The sequence below is a fragment of the Patella vulgata genome, chromosome 6 (assembly GCF_932274485.2).
Source record: "Patella vulgata chromosome 6, xgPatVulg1.2, whole genome shotgun sequence".
In the NCBI taxonomy this organism is placed as follows: domain Eukaryota; kingdom Metazoa; phylum Mollusca; class Gastropoda; family Patellidae; genus Patella; species Patella vulgata.
In genome coordinates, this window is record NC_065884.2 from 26,467,643 (window position 1) to 26,481,114 (window position 13,472).

General features: G+C 32.3%; 1 protein-coding gene across 1 annotated transcript in view; it reads left to right on the forward strand.

Annotated features, from left to right (window-relative positions):
* Positions 1-11,488, forward strand: part of LOC126823448 (protein unc-119 homolog B) — a 30,936-nt gene extending 19,448 nt beyond the window's left edge. Inside the window, exons 3-5 of the mRNA XM_050552312.2 lie at positions 3,618-3,735; positions 4,553-4,725; positions 5,119-11,488. Coding sequence (XP_050408269.1) covers positions 3,618-3,735; positions 4,553-4,725; positions 5,119-5,234 — 407 coding nt within the window. The 3' untranslated portion in view covers positions 5,235-11,488. The remainder of the gene's footprint in view (positions 1-3,617; positions 3,736-4,552; positions 4,726-5,118) is intronic.
* Positions 11,489-13,472: the final 1,984 nt, after the last annotated feature.

Genomic DNA, 13,472 nt, shown 5'->3' on the forward strand with positions numbered 1-13,472 from the left:
TCACCTGCCCCTCTTTTTATACGCCCACATTTTCATGTGGACGTATTATGCCGTCGCCACTGTCCGTCCGTCCGTCCACAATTGTTTGTGGACTCTCTACAGGTCACAATTCTTATCTGATTTTGACGTATTATGCCGTCGCCCCTGTCCGTCCGTCCGTCCGTCCACAATTGTTTGTGGACTCTCTACAGGTCACAATTCTTATCCGATTTTGATGAAACTTGAAATATAGGTTTATCCCCAAAAGATCTCGGCTGCTTTCGATATTGGCATGTATCGGATCGAAACTTCATGGATTATGGCCCCTGATTGTACGAAAAATCACGTTTTTAGCTTGTGGACCCTATAGAGGTCACAATTTTTATCTGATTTATTTGAAACTTGAAATGTAAGTTTATAACCTAAAGATCTCGGTTCCTTTTGATATTCGCGCATATCGGACCGTAACTTTCTGAATTATGGCTCCTGATTGTGCGAAAAATCGCGTTTTTAGCTAGTGGACCCTATAAAGGTCATAATTTTTATCCGATTTAAAAAACCGTATTATTATATCACCGTTACACCCTAAGGATGGCTGAGTTCGAATTTCGTGAAAATCGGCCCAAAATTGACAGACAAAATGGCCGTCGTTCGTTCTCAAATAGCGTAAAAATATGGTATATCAAGGTTGTGGACCCTATAGAGGTCACAATTTTTATCCGATTTTGTTGAAACTTGAAATGTAAGTTTATAACCCAAAGATCTCGGTTCCTTTCGATATTTGCGCATATCAGACCGTAACTTCCTGAATTATGGCCCCTGATTGTACGCAAAATCGCGTTTTTAGCTTGTGGACCCTATAGAGGTCATAATTTTTATCCGATTTGAAAAACCGTATTATTATATCACCGTTACACCCGTCCGTCCACAATTGTTTGTGGACTCTCTACAGGTCACAATTCTTATCCGATTTTGATGAAACTTGAAATATAGGTTTATCCCCAAAAGATCTCGGCTGCTTTCGATATTGGCATGTATCGGATCGAAACTTCATGGATTATGGCCCCTGATTGTACGAAAAATCACGTTTTTAGCTTGTGGACCCTATAGAGGTCACAATTTTTATCTGATTTATTTGAAACTTGAAATGTAAGTTTATAACCTAAAGATCTCGGTTCCTTTCGATATTCGCGCATATCGGACCGTAACTTTCTGAATTATGGCCCCTGATTGTGCGAAAAATCGCGTTTTTAGCTAGTGGACCCTATAAAGGTCATAATTTTTATCCGATTTAAAAAACCGTATTATTATATCACCGTTACACCCTAAGGATGGCTGAGTTCGAATTTCGTGAAAATCGGTCCAAAATTGACAGACAAAATGGCCGTCGTTCGTTCTCAAATAGCGTAAAAATATGGTATATCAAGGTTGTGGACCCTATAGAGGTCACAATTTTTATCCGATTTTGTTGAAACTTGAAATGTAAGTTTATAACCCAAAGATCTCGGTTCCTTTCGATATTTGCGCATATCAGACCGTAACTTCCTGAATTATGGCCCCTGATTGTACGCAAAATCGCGTTTTTAGCTTGTGGACCCTATAGAGGTCATAATTTTTATCCGATTTGAAAAACCGTATTATTATATCACCGTTACACCCTAAGGAAGGTTGAGTTCGAATTTCGTGAAAATCGGCCCAAAATTGACAGACAAAATGGCCGCCGTTCGTTCTCAAATAGCGTAAAAATATGGTATATCAAGGTTGTGGGCCCTGTAGAGGTCACAATTTTTATCCGATTTTGTTGAAACTTGAAATGTAAGTTTATAACCAAAGATCTTGGTTCCTTTCGATATTCGCGCATATCGAATTGTAATTTCCTGAATTACATGTATGGCCCTTGATAGTAGGAAAAATCACTTTCTTGTTATCCATCTCTCGAAAATGTGGGCGTATCCTGCCTGGCAGCCGCTGGTTAAACTTTATTTTTGCCTCGTGATATTTTATAGAAATAACAATTCAAACAGAAAAATCTATTATTGTGAATCGACGATTATTTTGAGCCCAATTTTCTTGGTGCTTCATGGTAGAAAAAAATGAGGTTGTCTCTTTAATGTCTGTTAAAAAGGTTTTTCTTTATATAGTCAAAAAGTAATGGGTAATGGTAATTAATTACTTTCAATGTAATGGTAATTAATTACATTGCTAAAAATGAGAAAGTAATTGATTACATTTGTAATCGTAATGGTAATTTATTTAATTACATTGACATTGTAATGGCCCCAGCCCTGCAGTATACATGACTTACCTGTTGTAGAAAAAACAGCTGCAATATCATAAAGAGCTTTGCTCTTTTTATCCCGTTTTTTTGTAGCTCTCAATGTTTGTATTGTAGAGAAAATGATTCTCTTCATAGATCTGAATCAAATAAGTGGTTTCTTGAAAGGTCTACTTCTTTTTACCGGTTGTATTTTGTTTTATGGTGGTCTTGATTTGAGATATGTAGGCTGCCATTTTGCCTGATTGTCATGTGACCCAATACACCGCGTGACCCAGAGAAGCATTCTCATTGGTTCAAGGCCTTGAACACTGTCCTACCATGTTCAAATTAATGTGCATGCTCGAACACCATCCAACATGTTCAAGCTTGTACAAGCTTGTTCACAGTTGTTCAAATTCCCATACACACGATAGGACATTTTCCTGCGAACATCATCCTACAAATGATGTATGATGTTCTTAAACAAAAGTAGGATCGTGTAAAATGGCCTTTACGGAAACAAATATTTACCAACAGAAACAAGAGTGGCTGATAAAAAAAATACTTTTGTGCAATTTTACACAATTTAATCTTATAAAATCAACAAAAATTTCAAAGATTTCAACAGTAAATATTTCATACACGCAGGTTAAACATGGCCAAATTTGGGAAAAATAAGTGGCATTCAACTGCGCATGACGGCCATATTATTGCTTCACTGACCTCCCTAACATTGTAATCAATTTCATTGGTCGATGCTTTGGGACAAGATAATCTAGATTCTATCAGATACATGTAGAGAGTGATTAAATTTAGTTTACAGTTTGATTGCTCGATACTTTTGAAAAAGATAAATGTGTGTTTAATTAATATGTGTCATCTATATATTTTGGGATTTCGGCGGGGGACATCAGCCTCACTGTTGGCTTGTTATCATCTATTTTTGAATTATTATTGCAAGAATGAGCAACTCTTTATTAAACCTTTAACTAATTATGTATCTTTAAAGATAATTTATGGGAGATTAGATAAAGAGCTGACAGTTCACACTATAATAAATAATAGTTAAAAACAAAATAATGTGAAAGGAATTTGCTGAAAATTTCAGTCAAATTGATCCACTCTGAACCGAGAATTTAGGGATTGAATTTTCGGCCTAGCTTCTACCATCATTACAAAAGTCGGTACAATAAAAAAACATAGTCTCGATTATCCATTTCATGATTAAATCATGAATGAAAGTTGATTATGGTCTGGATAAGTTAGTTAATGTCTAATTGATAATTTAGATAACATTTCAGGCCTAAAGAAAGACCTGCAATAGGCAGATTTAGCTCTTGCATAATGTATGTTTAAGACCAATACTATTGTATTTTATTAGAAGAGGGTGAAGATGGTGATGTAGATCAGTGTATAGATGATGGAGATCCTAATGCTGGAAGATTTGTACGATATCAATTCACATCACACTTTCTTAGATTAAAAACAGTTGGTGCAACGTAAGTAATTCGTTCTTTATAATTACTTTACCTTGATTAGAGAGGGATTGGGTGGTCGAATGGTTGAACATGTGCATGTCAGATCATGAGGTCTGTCATTGAGTCAAGAGTGCGGCTTTGATTCCCTTCTTGTACGTGACAATATATAGGGTCACCTGTCCAACCTCAGGAGTTTTCTCCAGCTCCTCCAGTTTTGTCCCACAGCTAATACATGTATAAAGGCACAAACAACTTATTGAAATATAAAATTGAATCATATGTTAGTCCTGAAATGACCTAGTTTGTGTCAGGTGGCTGTTAAACCACACTTCTCTCTTTACATTGGAACAATTCACAATTTTCACTAACATGGCAAAATCATGTACTTTAGTCTTTATGATTGTAATGTTTTTCTGGTTCTAAAAGCTGTTCCTAATGGCTGTAATAAATCAATTTATGTGCTTCAATATATTAAAAAACTGGCATGCAAAAGAGCTCAAAAGAAGAACGATTGAAATCCTACCCGGGCGATATGCTCCTGTTTGGAATTACACGGTGTAACCTAAACAAAAAATAAACAGATGTTCGTCTCAAAACGACCTATATTGATATGCCATTTCATTAAATACAAAAAGACCCATGTAAAATGTTATTTAATTCTTAATTGTATAAAATGACCCATGTAAAATATGACTGTTACTTCATTCTTAATTGTTTAAAATGAGCCATTGTAAAATGTGGATAGTACAGGTGTTATTTCATGTTTAAAACAAAATGTAAATTTGGTACATGTACTACATGTAGTTATGTTCATAATTTTAATTTATCTGTTCAACAGAGTGGAGTTTATAGTGGGTGATAAGCCAGTGACAAAGTTCAGAATGGTTGAAAAACATTATTTCCGAGACAGAATGCTCAAATGTTTTGATTTTGAGTTTGGTTTCTGTATTCCACACAGTCGTAATACAGTGGAACATATTTATGAATTTCCTACACTATCACCAGAAGAAAGTAAGTGATTTTATTGTATCTTAAAAGTATAGTACCAAAGTCTGTAATACTAATATGCATCAGAGTATAAATTGTCTAAGAAATATAAAATATAAAAGGTGGTGTAAATCGGTAGAAACCAATGGTCTTAATTAATCTCTACACTGTATCTTTATTTGGGAATTTTAAGGCTTTACCAATAGTTATCAGTACATTTATTTTGGTATTTGATGGCTTTGCAAGTAGTTATCAGTACATTTATTTTGGTATTTGATGGCTTTGCAAGTAGTTATCAGTACATTTATTTTGGTATATTAGGCCTTTAAGTTAAAATGATAATATGAAACTTTATGAAATGTCAGATTGTACTGAATAGATGGAGAATTTAATAAATTAATTATATTTATTTTTCAGTTAAAGATATGATTGAACATCCATACGAGACTCGATCTGACAGTTTTTATTTTGTAGAAGATAAACTTATTATGCATAATAAAGCTGATTATGCTTATAATGGTGGAACAATCTAGCTTTTTACCAGCATATCATTCTATATCAATTACTTATAAGCTTAACTAATGACAGGTGGTAAATCTATCTCTGTCATTTCATTTTATTACATTCAACATATCATTTATATACTGGCCATAGTTTCCCATAAAACTCAATTTCACTGCAGTTTCAAAGTCCAATTTAGATTTGGTAAAGCTTTACTCTAAATATACCTTCGGTAATAAAGATTTACAGGTCAAAAGGTCAGGAATCATTTTTGGTATACCTCACACAGAATTGAGAATCAAAAACAAGAAACTTTTGCATATCTAATTATAGAAAATGTACCAGTAATAAATGTTATTAAAAATTAACATGGGTAAATTTAATTAAAAGATATTCTTACTTCATTTATTTATTTAATTTATTGTATAAATAATTATGTTTGTCATCTATTAAGAAATTATTCAATGAAATCCATAAATTTTGTTTTTATGCTTATATTTTTTTCATAATGTATACAATATATTGTTAAATGATTATATGCAGTAACTGATCTCACAATAACATAATAAAGCCCACTCCAGAAAGTTTAACGTTACAGTATAAGCAGCATGTCCCTTAACATAAGGGGGGTTGGGAGGCCAAATGATTAGCGCGTACGTACGTGTTGAATCATAAGGTCGGTCATTGAGTGAACTGGCGTGATTTCGATTCCCCGGTTGTACTTGACAAGGAGTAGGGTCGCCTGTCAAACCTCAAGGGTTTTCTCTGGGTCCTCTGGTTTCCTCCCACTGCTAAATACCCCTACACACAAGCGATTTATTGAATAAATTGAACCATATGTTAGTCGCGAAATGACCTAATTTGTGTCAAGTGGACATTAAATCCCATTTCTCTCTATCTCTCTCCCCATAACATAAAGCAAACCTTTATCTGGACTAGCAAATACAACTGCATGTCTGTGTCTGTTGGTAGAATTTTTTGCTCCATAAACTAAGTCCCAATTGTCCCAGGAATGTAAAATATATATATATTTCTGCTTTAAATACCTTCTGCATGAAATAAACATGGAGGGGAGTTTTTTATGGTTTGCTTAGAGAAGGGTGTAAATTTCTGTAACATTAATCTTCATTATTTATCGTATATATTTTATCAGTTCTGTGACAATTTTCTAATACCTGCGGTTCTTAACATATGTAACCTGATGAATCCATACTTTACTATAGTTAGACTTGAGTGTTTTGTTTTGTTTTATTCTTCCTTACTTCAACATAAGAATCAAAATTTAAACATTATCAAGATGTGCTGGAGTTAATGAGATTTAAAGAGTGTTAATTCTGATAATCATTCACAAACAATTTTACAACCCATACAATTAAATCTAAATGGTTATTTGATTATTTATGTGGAATTCAGTAAAGCTAGTATTAATTCTACATGTAAATGTACATTGATTCAGACTATCAGGTGCCAGCATTTAGACATCATTTGACCAAAATAAAAAGTATCCATGATTTTATGGGAATAAGAATTATCTGCAAAGAATCCAGGATTTCACCTTGGGATGGGGGGAATTATTTCCCAGACACTAACCAGGATTTAAGTAGATTAAGAATTATTCAGAAGCTTTCCAGGATTTGAAAGAGTTATTCAGAAACTGTCCAGGATTTGAATAGATTAAGAATTGTCCAAAAACTATCCAGGATTAGATTGGATTAAGAATTATCCACAAGCAATTCAGAATTTGATGAGAATAAGACATATACAATGTAAATAAATTGCTAATGCATGTGCTAAATGATGGGATGTCAAAGGCTAATATTGGTACATGATAGACACAGTTGTCAAGAATGTTTTGTAATGTTGTAATTACACAATTGTAAATAGTTAAAAACAATGTTGTTGTAAATTGTGCAATGATAGAATGGTTATTATGTTTGTAGCTATTCAAATGCTTTGTGTATATTTTAACATGTCCCATCTATTTGTATTCGCTTCAATCCCAAAATCGAATTAAAAAATATTAGTAAATAGACCAATTCAAATACCCCTATTATTGTTAACTCTTAAATTACATACTTACATTTATTTTCTTAATTATAAAATGTATTCTAGAATCGCCAGAACTTATTCCAATAACAGAGTATAACATTCTGATTACAGACATATCATTTTATCAAATTAAAATATTCTTCATTCTCGGTGCATTTTTCATAAATACCTACATGCTAAAAGTATACTACAGTAAATATAGTTATTACCTGACTGTTCTCCTAATCGACCAACAGTTCTTATCAGTAGCTGGTTTGTATTATTTGTACAGTACAATAAGTGGATCGTATAGAAACCTTCATGCCTTAAACATGCTTCTGCTTTGTACAACTGCTCAAATATTTTAGTAAGTTAATCTTTGATTAAAGTTTAAATTATTGACTCCTCAACTATGAAGAGTAGATTTGAATATGTTCAAAAGGCACTTATATAAACTTTGTTTTCTTCACTAAAGTTCTTCTTTCTTTTGCACAGAAATCTATTAGAAAGAGCTCTGTAAATATAATTGTGCTTACCACACAATCCATTCCCAAGATGTTATATAATGCTTTTAAACAATGTACGGTTAAGCACTTTGAAACTAGACGGCTCAATATAATTTAATATTTAAAAATATATCAAGTTTGCTCACACTATTTTCATAACGCAAATATAGATGTTTAGATTTTGTAGTTTGGTCATTGAAATCACTAATTAATATCCATTTCATATTAGGTGTAAATTTGATAGTTTTACTTAAAAGCAAAGTTAGTTTATATGTCTGCATTTCCATCAGTGTTTCAAATGTGGGTTGGGTTTTTTTGTTTTTTTTTAAGGAACAATAATGACTTTTTGAAAATAGATATAAATGGCATCTAAGAGTTCAACTACTGAATAAGATCAGTTTGGTATAACCTGGTTTTATTAACCAGCAATACATATAAAAGTTTAGATATTGAGATTTTTGCTTAGTCAAAATGTCTCAAAAAAAATATTCAACTCATTTGTCATTTTAATATCAATAACAGGCACCATGCAGACACGGGACCAATTTCCAAATATATAATTATAGACAGTAGAAAAAGGTTATTAAATATTTCATTTCTTCTTAATGAATGTTTCACTTCAGAATGTACAGACAAAATAATTTATTTCCTTGAAAAGTACATATTATATTATATGCTGTCACCCTCTATTATATACTTGCAACTTGGTGCTTGAGTTCAACACCCCCACTACAAAATATAAATTTCTTAAAATGTCTCCGTTATCATATCATTTTAATCAAATATCAAATATACATTCGCATTCATTATAGAGCTTGGTTGTAATCACACATTGCTATTTATAGATAAATATTCCGGTTATAATTATTTCCTTTCCAAACAACCATTCCTCTGAAAACAAATCTACCTTGTTAATTATTATCCCCATATATTTTGATTGGATTTAAAGCTAGTAAGGACATCAGTATTAAATCATAATACTAAATTATTAGAATTAGTCAAAACTATAATTTACTAAATTCAAGGGAAGTTTATTATTAGAATTATTCAAAACTATAATTTTGCCTTAAGAGACCTTAACTTTAGATGATGTATGATCCTTTGTTTCTTTTAAATAACACAAGTATTATAGGATGTAAAAAAGAAAATATCTGTCCTCTGGCTTTAAATAAGGTTTATTGCAATAAATATACATGTATGGATTGTATTTGATTTATGACAATATGAAACTGACATATTGACATAATATAATAATATTGATCTCAGGCTCTATGTTGTATTTTTTATCATTAATTAACATATTCTAATTAATCCAAGGTGATAAGCACTGATTGTTTTGATATCAGTTATTTGTGTATCCATAGTAACATTCCATCTCTAATAATATTTACAGTTATATAAATGGCGAACTGTATTCACAAATTTGTTATTTGTTTTCTTAGAATATTATTTACAATATCTTTAATAAATTTTCCTAAATATATTTTAACAGAATTTTAGCAATTCAACACCCTCAGCTTGATAGGTTTCCATTATACCATGCTAGACAATTTGATGTGTTTTTTCTCTCCATTTGGATCTGTATTAAAATGGGTTCATCCGTCTGTCTGTCTGTCACACTTTTTTGGACACAATAATTCTTCTCCTAATTGAGCTAGAATGTTCAAACTTGGAGTTCGAAGTTGAGAATTTTCTGCTTAGGGTAAGCTGAGATAAGCAATTTGATTGGTTGATGATTTGGTACACGATAACTTTAGTTCTAATTAAGTGAGAGTGAGGACACCTGGTGTATAGCTTTATTACATCAATACCTTGAATAAGTTCGATAATGAGCATTTTCTGCTCTGGGTAAGTTGAGCGATAAGCAATTTGATTTGCCGAGACTTCGGAACACAATAACTCGCCTTCTAATTGAGGTAGAATGTTCAAACTTGGTGTAGGCGTTCATTAAGTGAATGCCTTGATGGATTTTGATGATAAACCTTGTCTGCTTACGGTTAGCAGAGATAAGCAATCTGATTGGTTGATGCTTTGGGACACTAAAACTTTGGTTTTAATTAAGTGAGAGTGATGAAGCTCCGAGTATAGATTCATTATATCATTTCCTTGACTAAGTTTAATGATGAGAATTTTCTGCTTAGGCTAAGGAGCAATACGCAATTTGATTGGTCAAGACTTTTGAACATGGCAACTCTGCTTTTAATTGAGGTAGAATGTTTAAACTTGATGTAGATGTTCATTAGGTGAATGTCTTGACCGAGTTCAATGATTAACATTTCGAACTAAACCTAAGCAGAGCTAAGCAATTTCATTGGTTGATGCTTTGGGACAAGATAACTTTAATTCTATCTGATAGAGAGTGATGAAACTTACTGTATAGTTGATAATCAGTTTGATTGCTTGATACTTTTGAAGAAAAAAAATGTGTGATTAGTTAATGTGTCATCTATTTATTTTGGGATTTCGGCGGGGGACATCAGCCTCACTGTTGGCTTGTTCATTCAGGTTTTTATCAAACTCATAGTGGGTTAGATAAATATTTGTCATCTATAAGGATATTATTGTTAATCAAATTCTATATGTAAAGCACATTATTTTATTTCTCACTGTTGATCAATATCTTATATTTGTGTTCATGGCTTGACATATTTCATGTGATGATTTACCTTGTAGCACGAAAAATATCTAAAATCAATTCTAAATATAACTCAACCTGTACTGCTTACAGTCCAGAAAATTTTTTAGATAGAGTTTTAACATCTTCACAAAACCAGGATTGTTCAATGCTTGCAGTTCTGGTATAAATCAAATATATTTAAGACTAAACAGCTCTTTATTCAGTGTTCTTAATTCATCTTGACTACTAGCGTCCTCTGTCGTCATAATATTCAGGTTAGATGAATTTAGAGAAATGTTTTTTGACAATGGTTTGGGAATTTATTGTTTGAGATTTGTTTTATGTGTGAAATGTATGTTATCGTTATATTTAAATACATTCAAATTAAACAAAGATACAATTTACAAATCTGATATGACAAATGTCTGATTTGTAAAACATATTGATTTTAAGAATTTGATTAAGAAATACGAATTAAGAACATTGAATAAAGAGCTGTTTCGGTTTGCATAAAAATATGCATCTGGATGTATTAAATGATGTACTCCTATTAGTCTACCATTCTTAAAATACAGGCTAAACAGGCCTTATTAAAACAACCAAACATCCTACTAGTATCACTAATATACATCAACATGATGGCCTCCACATGTTTTTCTTTTCTTTTCTTTTTTTTTTGCCAGAGCCCAGAAGGCATAAAATTGTAACCTGTAACATGTGATAATTATTAAATTTAACTTGATCTCCCATTACCATTAGTATTTTCACTGTTAATTTTCAGCATGTTTTAGTAGTTGGAAACATAGGGTCTTGTTTTTGCCTTAAACAATTTCAATAAAACCAAACTACTTCAACAGAAACTGTAGATTAATTGAAAAAAAAAATGTGTTTAACTTGTATTTTAGCATAATGTTTTTAGACATATAATGGAAGCTGAGTTGAAATAAGGCTCCTTGTCGTAAATATGTAATATGTTGTCCACAATATGAAAGTTGAAGCGAGTCATTAAATGTCCGTCCATTCAGTTAATGCTATTATTAATTAATATAATATAATTGACTTATTACATCATTTATTTTCTTTGTGTTTTGTGATGTATAGCAGTGCTTTTCAAGAAATAAATGTTGTAAATATATTTCAGATTTTTTTTTGTGTCTTTTCTAATTCTCTTACATAGCTTCAGTTTTAGTAACAGGCACATGCCCAGGGAACCCATTTGGAAATGATTAATATATAATTAATGTTTGATTAATTCCTTTATCAAAAAGTATATATTTATTAACAACTATTTGCAGAATGTTAAACACTTAGAGGGCATTTTTTAAATTATCCCCAATAAATGACCTTATCTTTAATTTGTAAACATAAATACTAGATAGTTAAAATTTAGTAACTGTACTCGGCCCAAATATTTCTAGCATCCACAAGGAGCCAAACTGAAAAATATTTCACCTGGCTACTAGGCTGTCCACCTTAGTGGAGGAGGCTCATTAATCTGCATTAATGCAGGTGCTGTTATTAGGTCTGCCATTTATGCAAGTCGTGAGTTTGAGTTGGCCACCTACCTTAGCTCATGAGCTTTCCCCCACTGTTACAGGCCGAGCATGTGCATAAAAATGTACTGTTCAAGTGTTGTTAGTCCCAAAATGACAAGTGGAATGTGACATATTTAGTATTATAAGAGCCACTGTAACGAACAGCTTGATCCTCAGATAGATCAATAAACCAGTGTTCATCCAGGATTATATACTCTGTGTAATTAAATACTAATGTCTCTAATAGTGCCAGTGTCTCTTCATATTTATATTCAGCGGACAACAATAGAATATCCAAATTGATCTTCAAGAAAATGTTTGATTAAATCAATGTTTAGTGGCCATTCTATATTGATTATTATATAAAAGTTATATTACAACTTACTGATGCTAGATAATGGTAATGGCGCTATTTGTTTTTGTTTTTGAACCGTTTGTATTGGATACATTGATTGGTTTAATGGTTGTGTTTGTCAGGTGATTAACTACTAACATCAGCTGTCCTTCTTACTCATCTAATTTAAATATAGGCTACTATAGTATTTTGATAGTTAATAGTTTCACGCTAAATTATTCAGTTGGGGAGTTTATCATACTGAATATGATAGTATTTCTTTTTTAAAAATAGGTTACCAGAATATTTCTTAGGAAGTATACAAGAGCCATTACATGAGGAAAGAATTAAAATCTATTGTTGTAATTCAATAGGCTTATTCGTTTCACTAAGTTATACAATTTCAAACAGATCAGAGTATAACTTTCACAACATTTAACAAAGTAAATAAGGGCCTTAACTTCAGGCATAATTAATATTAATTGTTCAAATTCAAAAGGCTTATCCATTTCATTAATTCAAACAAGCTGTAATATACGTCCACATTCCTGGGGGTCAGGGCATGCATCAAAATAAATAATTGCTGTCTTTACGGTGTAAGGGTGTAAGGAATGAAAAATATGCCAAGTTCCAAGATGATTCATTCAGAATTGCAGCCTGTAGACGATTAACACCCTGGGGGTGTAAGATATGGAACAATACAAATTGGGACAACACTATGATAGATCATACCGAATTGGATGCAAATATTAACAAAAAGTGGGCGTGGCACCGCCCAAGTGGGATGGATCATGCACCAAAATCAATAGTTGCCGTCCTTAGGGTATAAGGAATAAGTATACCAAGTTCCAAGATAATCCATTCAGAATTGTGGCCTTCAGCCCTGAGGTCGGGGCATGCACCAAATTCAATAATTGCCATCCTTAAGGTATAAGGAATACATATGCCAAGTTCCAAGATGATCCATTAAAAATTGTGACCTTTAGGCACTACACAGACACACACAAAAAAATGTATCTGCCCGTCATTCACCAAAAACAATAGGGATCTTCCTTTGGGTATAAGGAATAAGTATGTACGTCCACATATAAAAATACATATGAATTTCAAGCAGATTGTATAACTGTAGTCAGAAGACAGTAGTAAACTACTGGTTTAAACAATGTATATAAATTTCAAGCAGATTAGATGATCACATGATTCTACAAAGTGATAAAGGACAACATCTCTGGATTTTATCAGAAATTGCC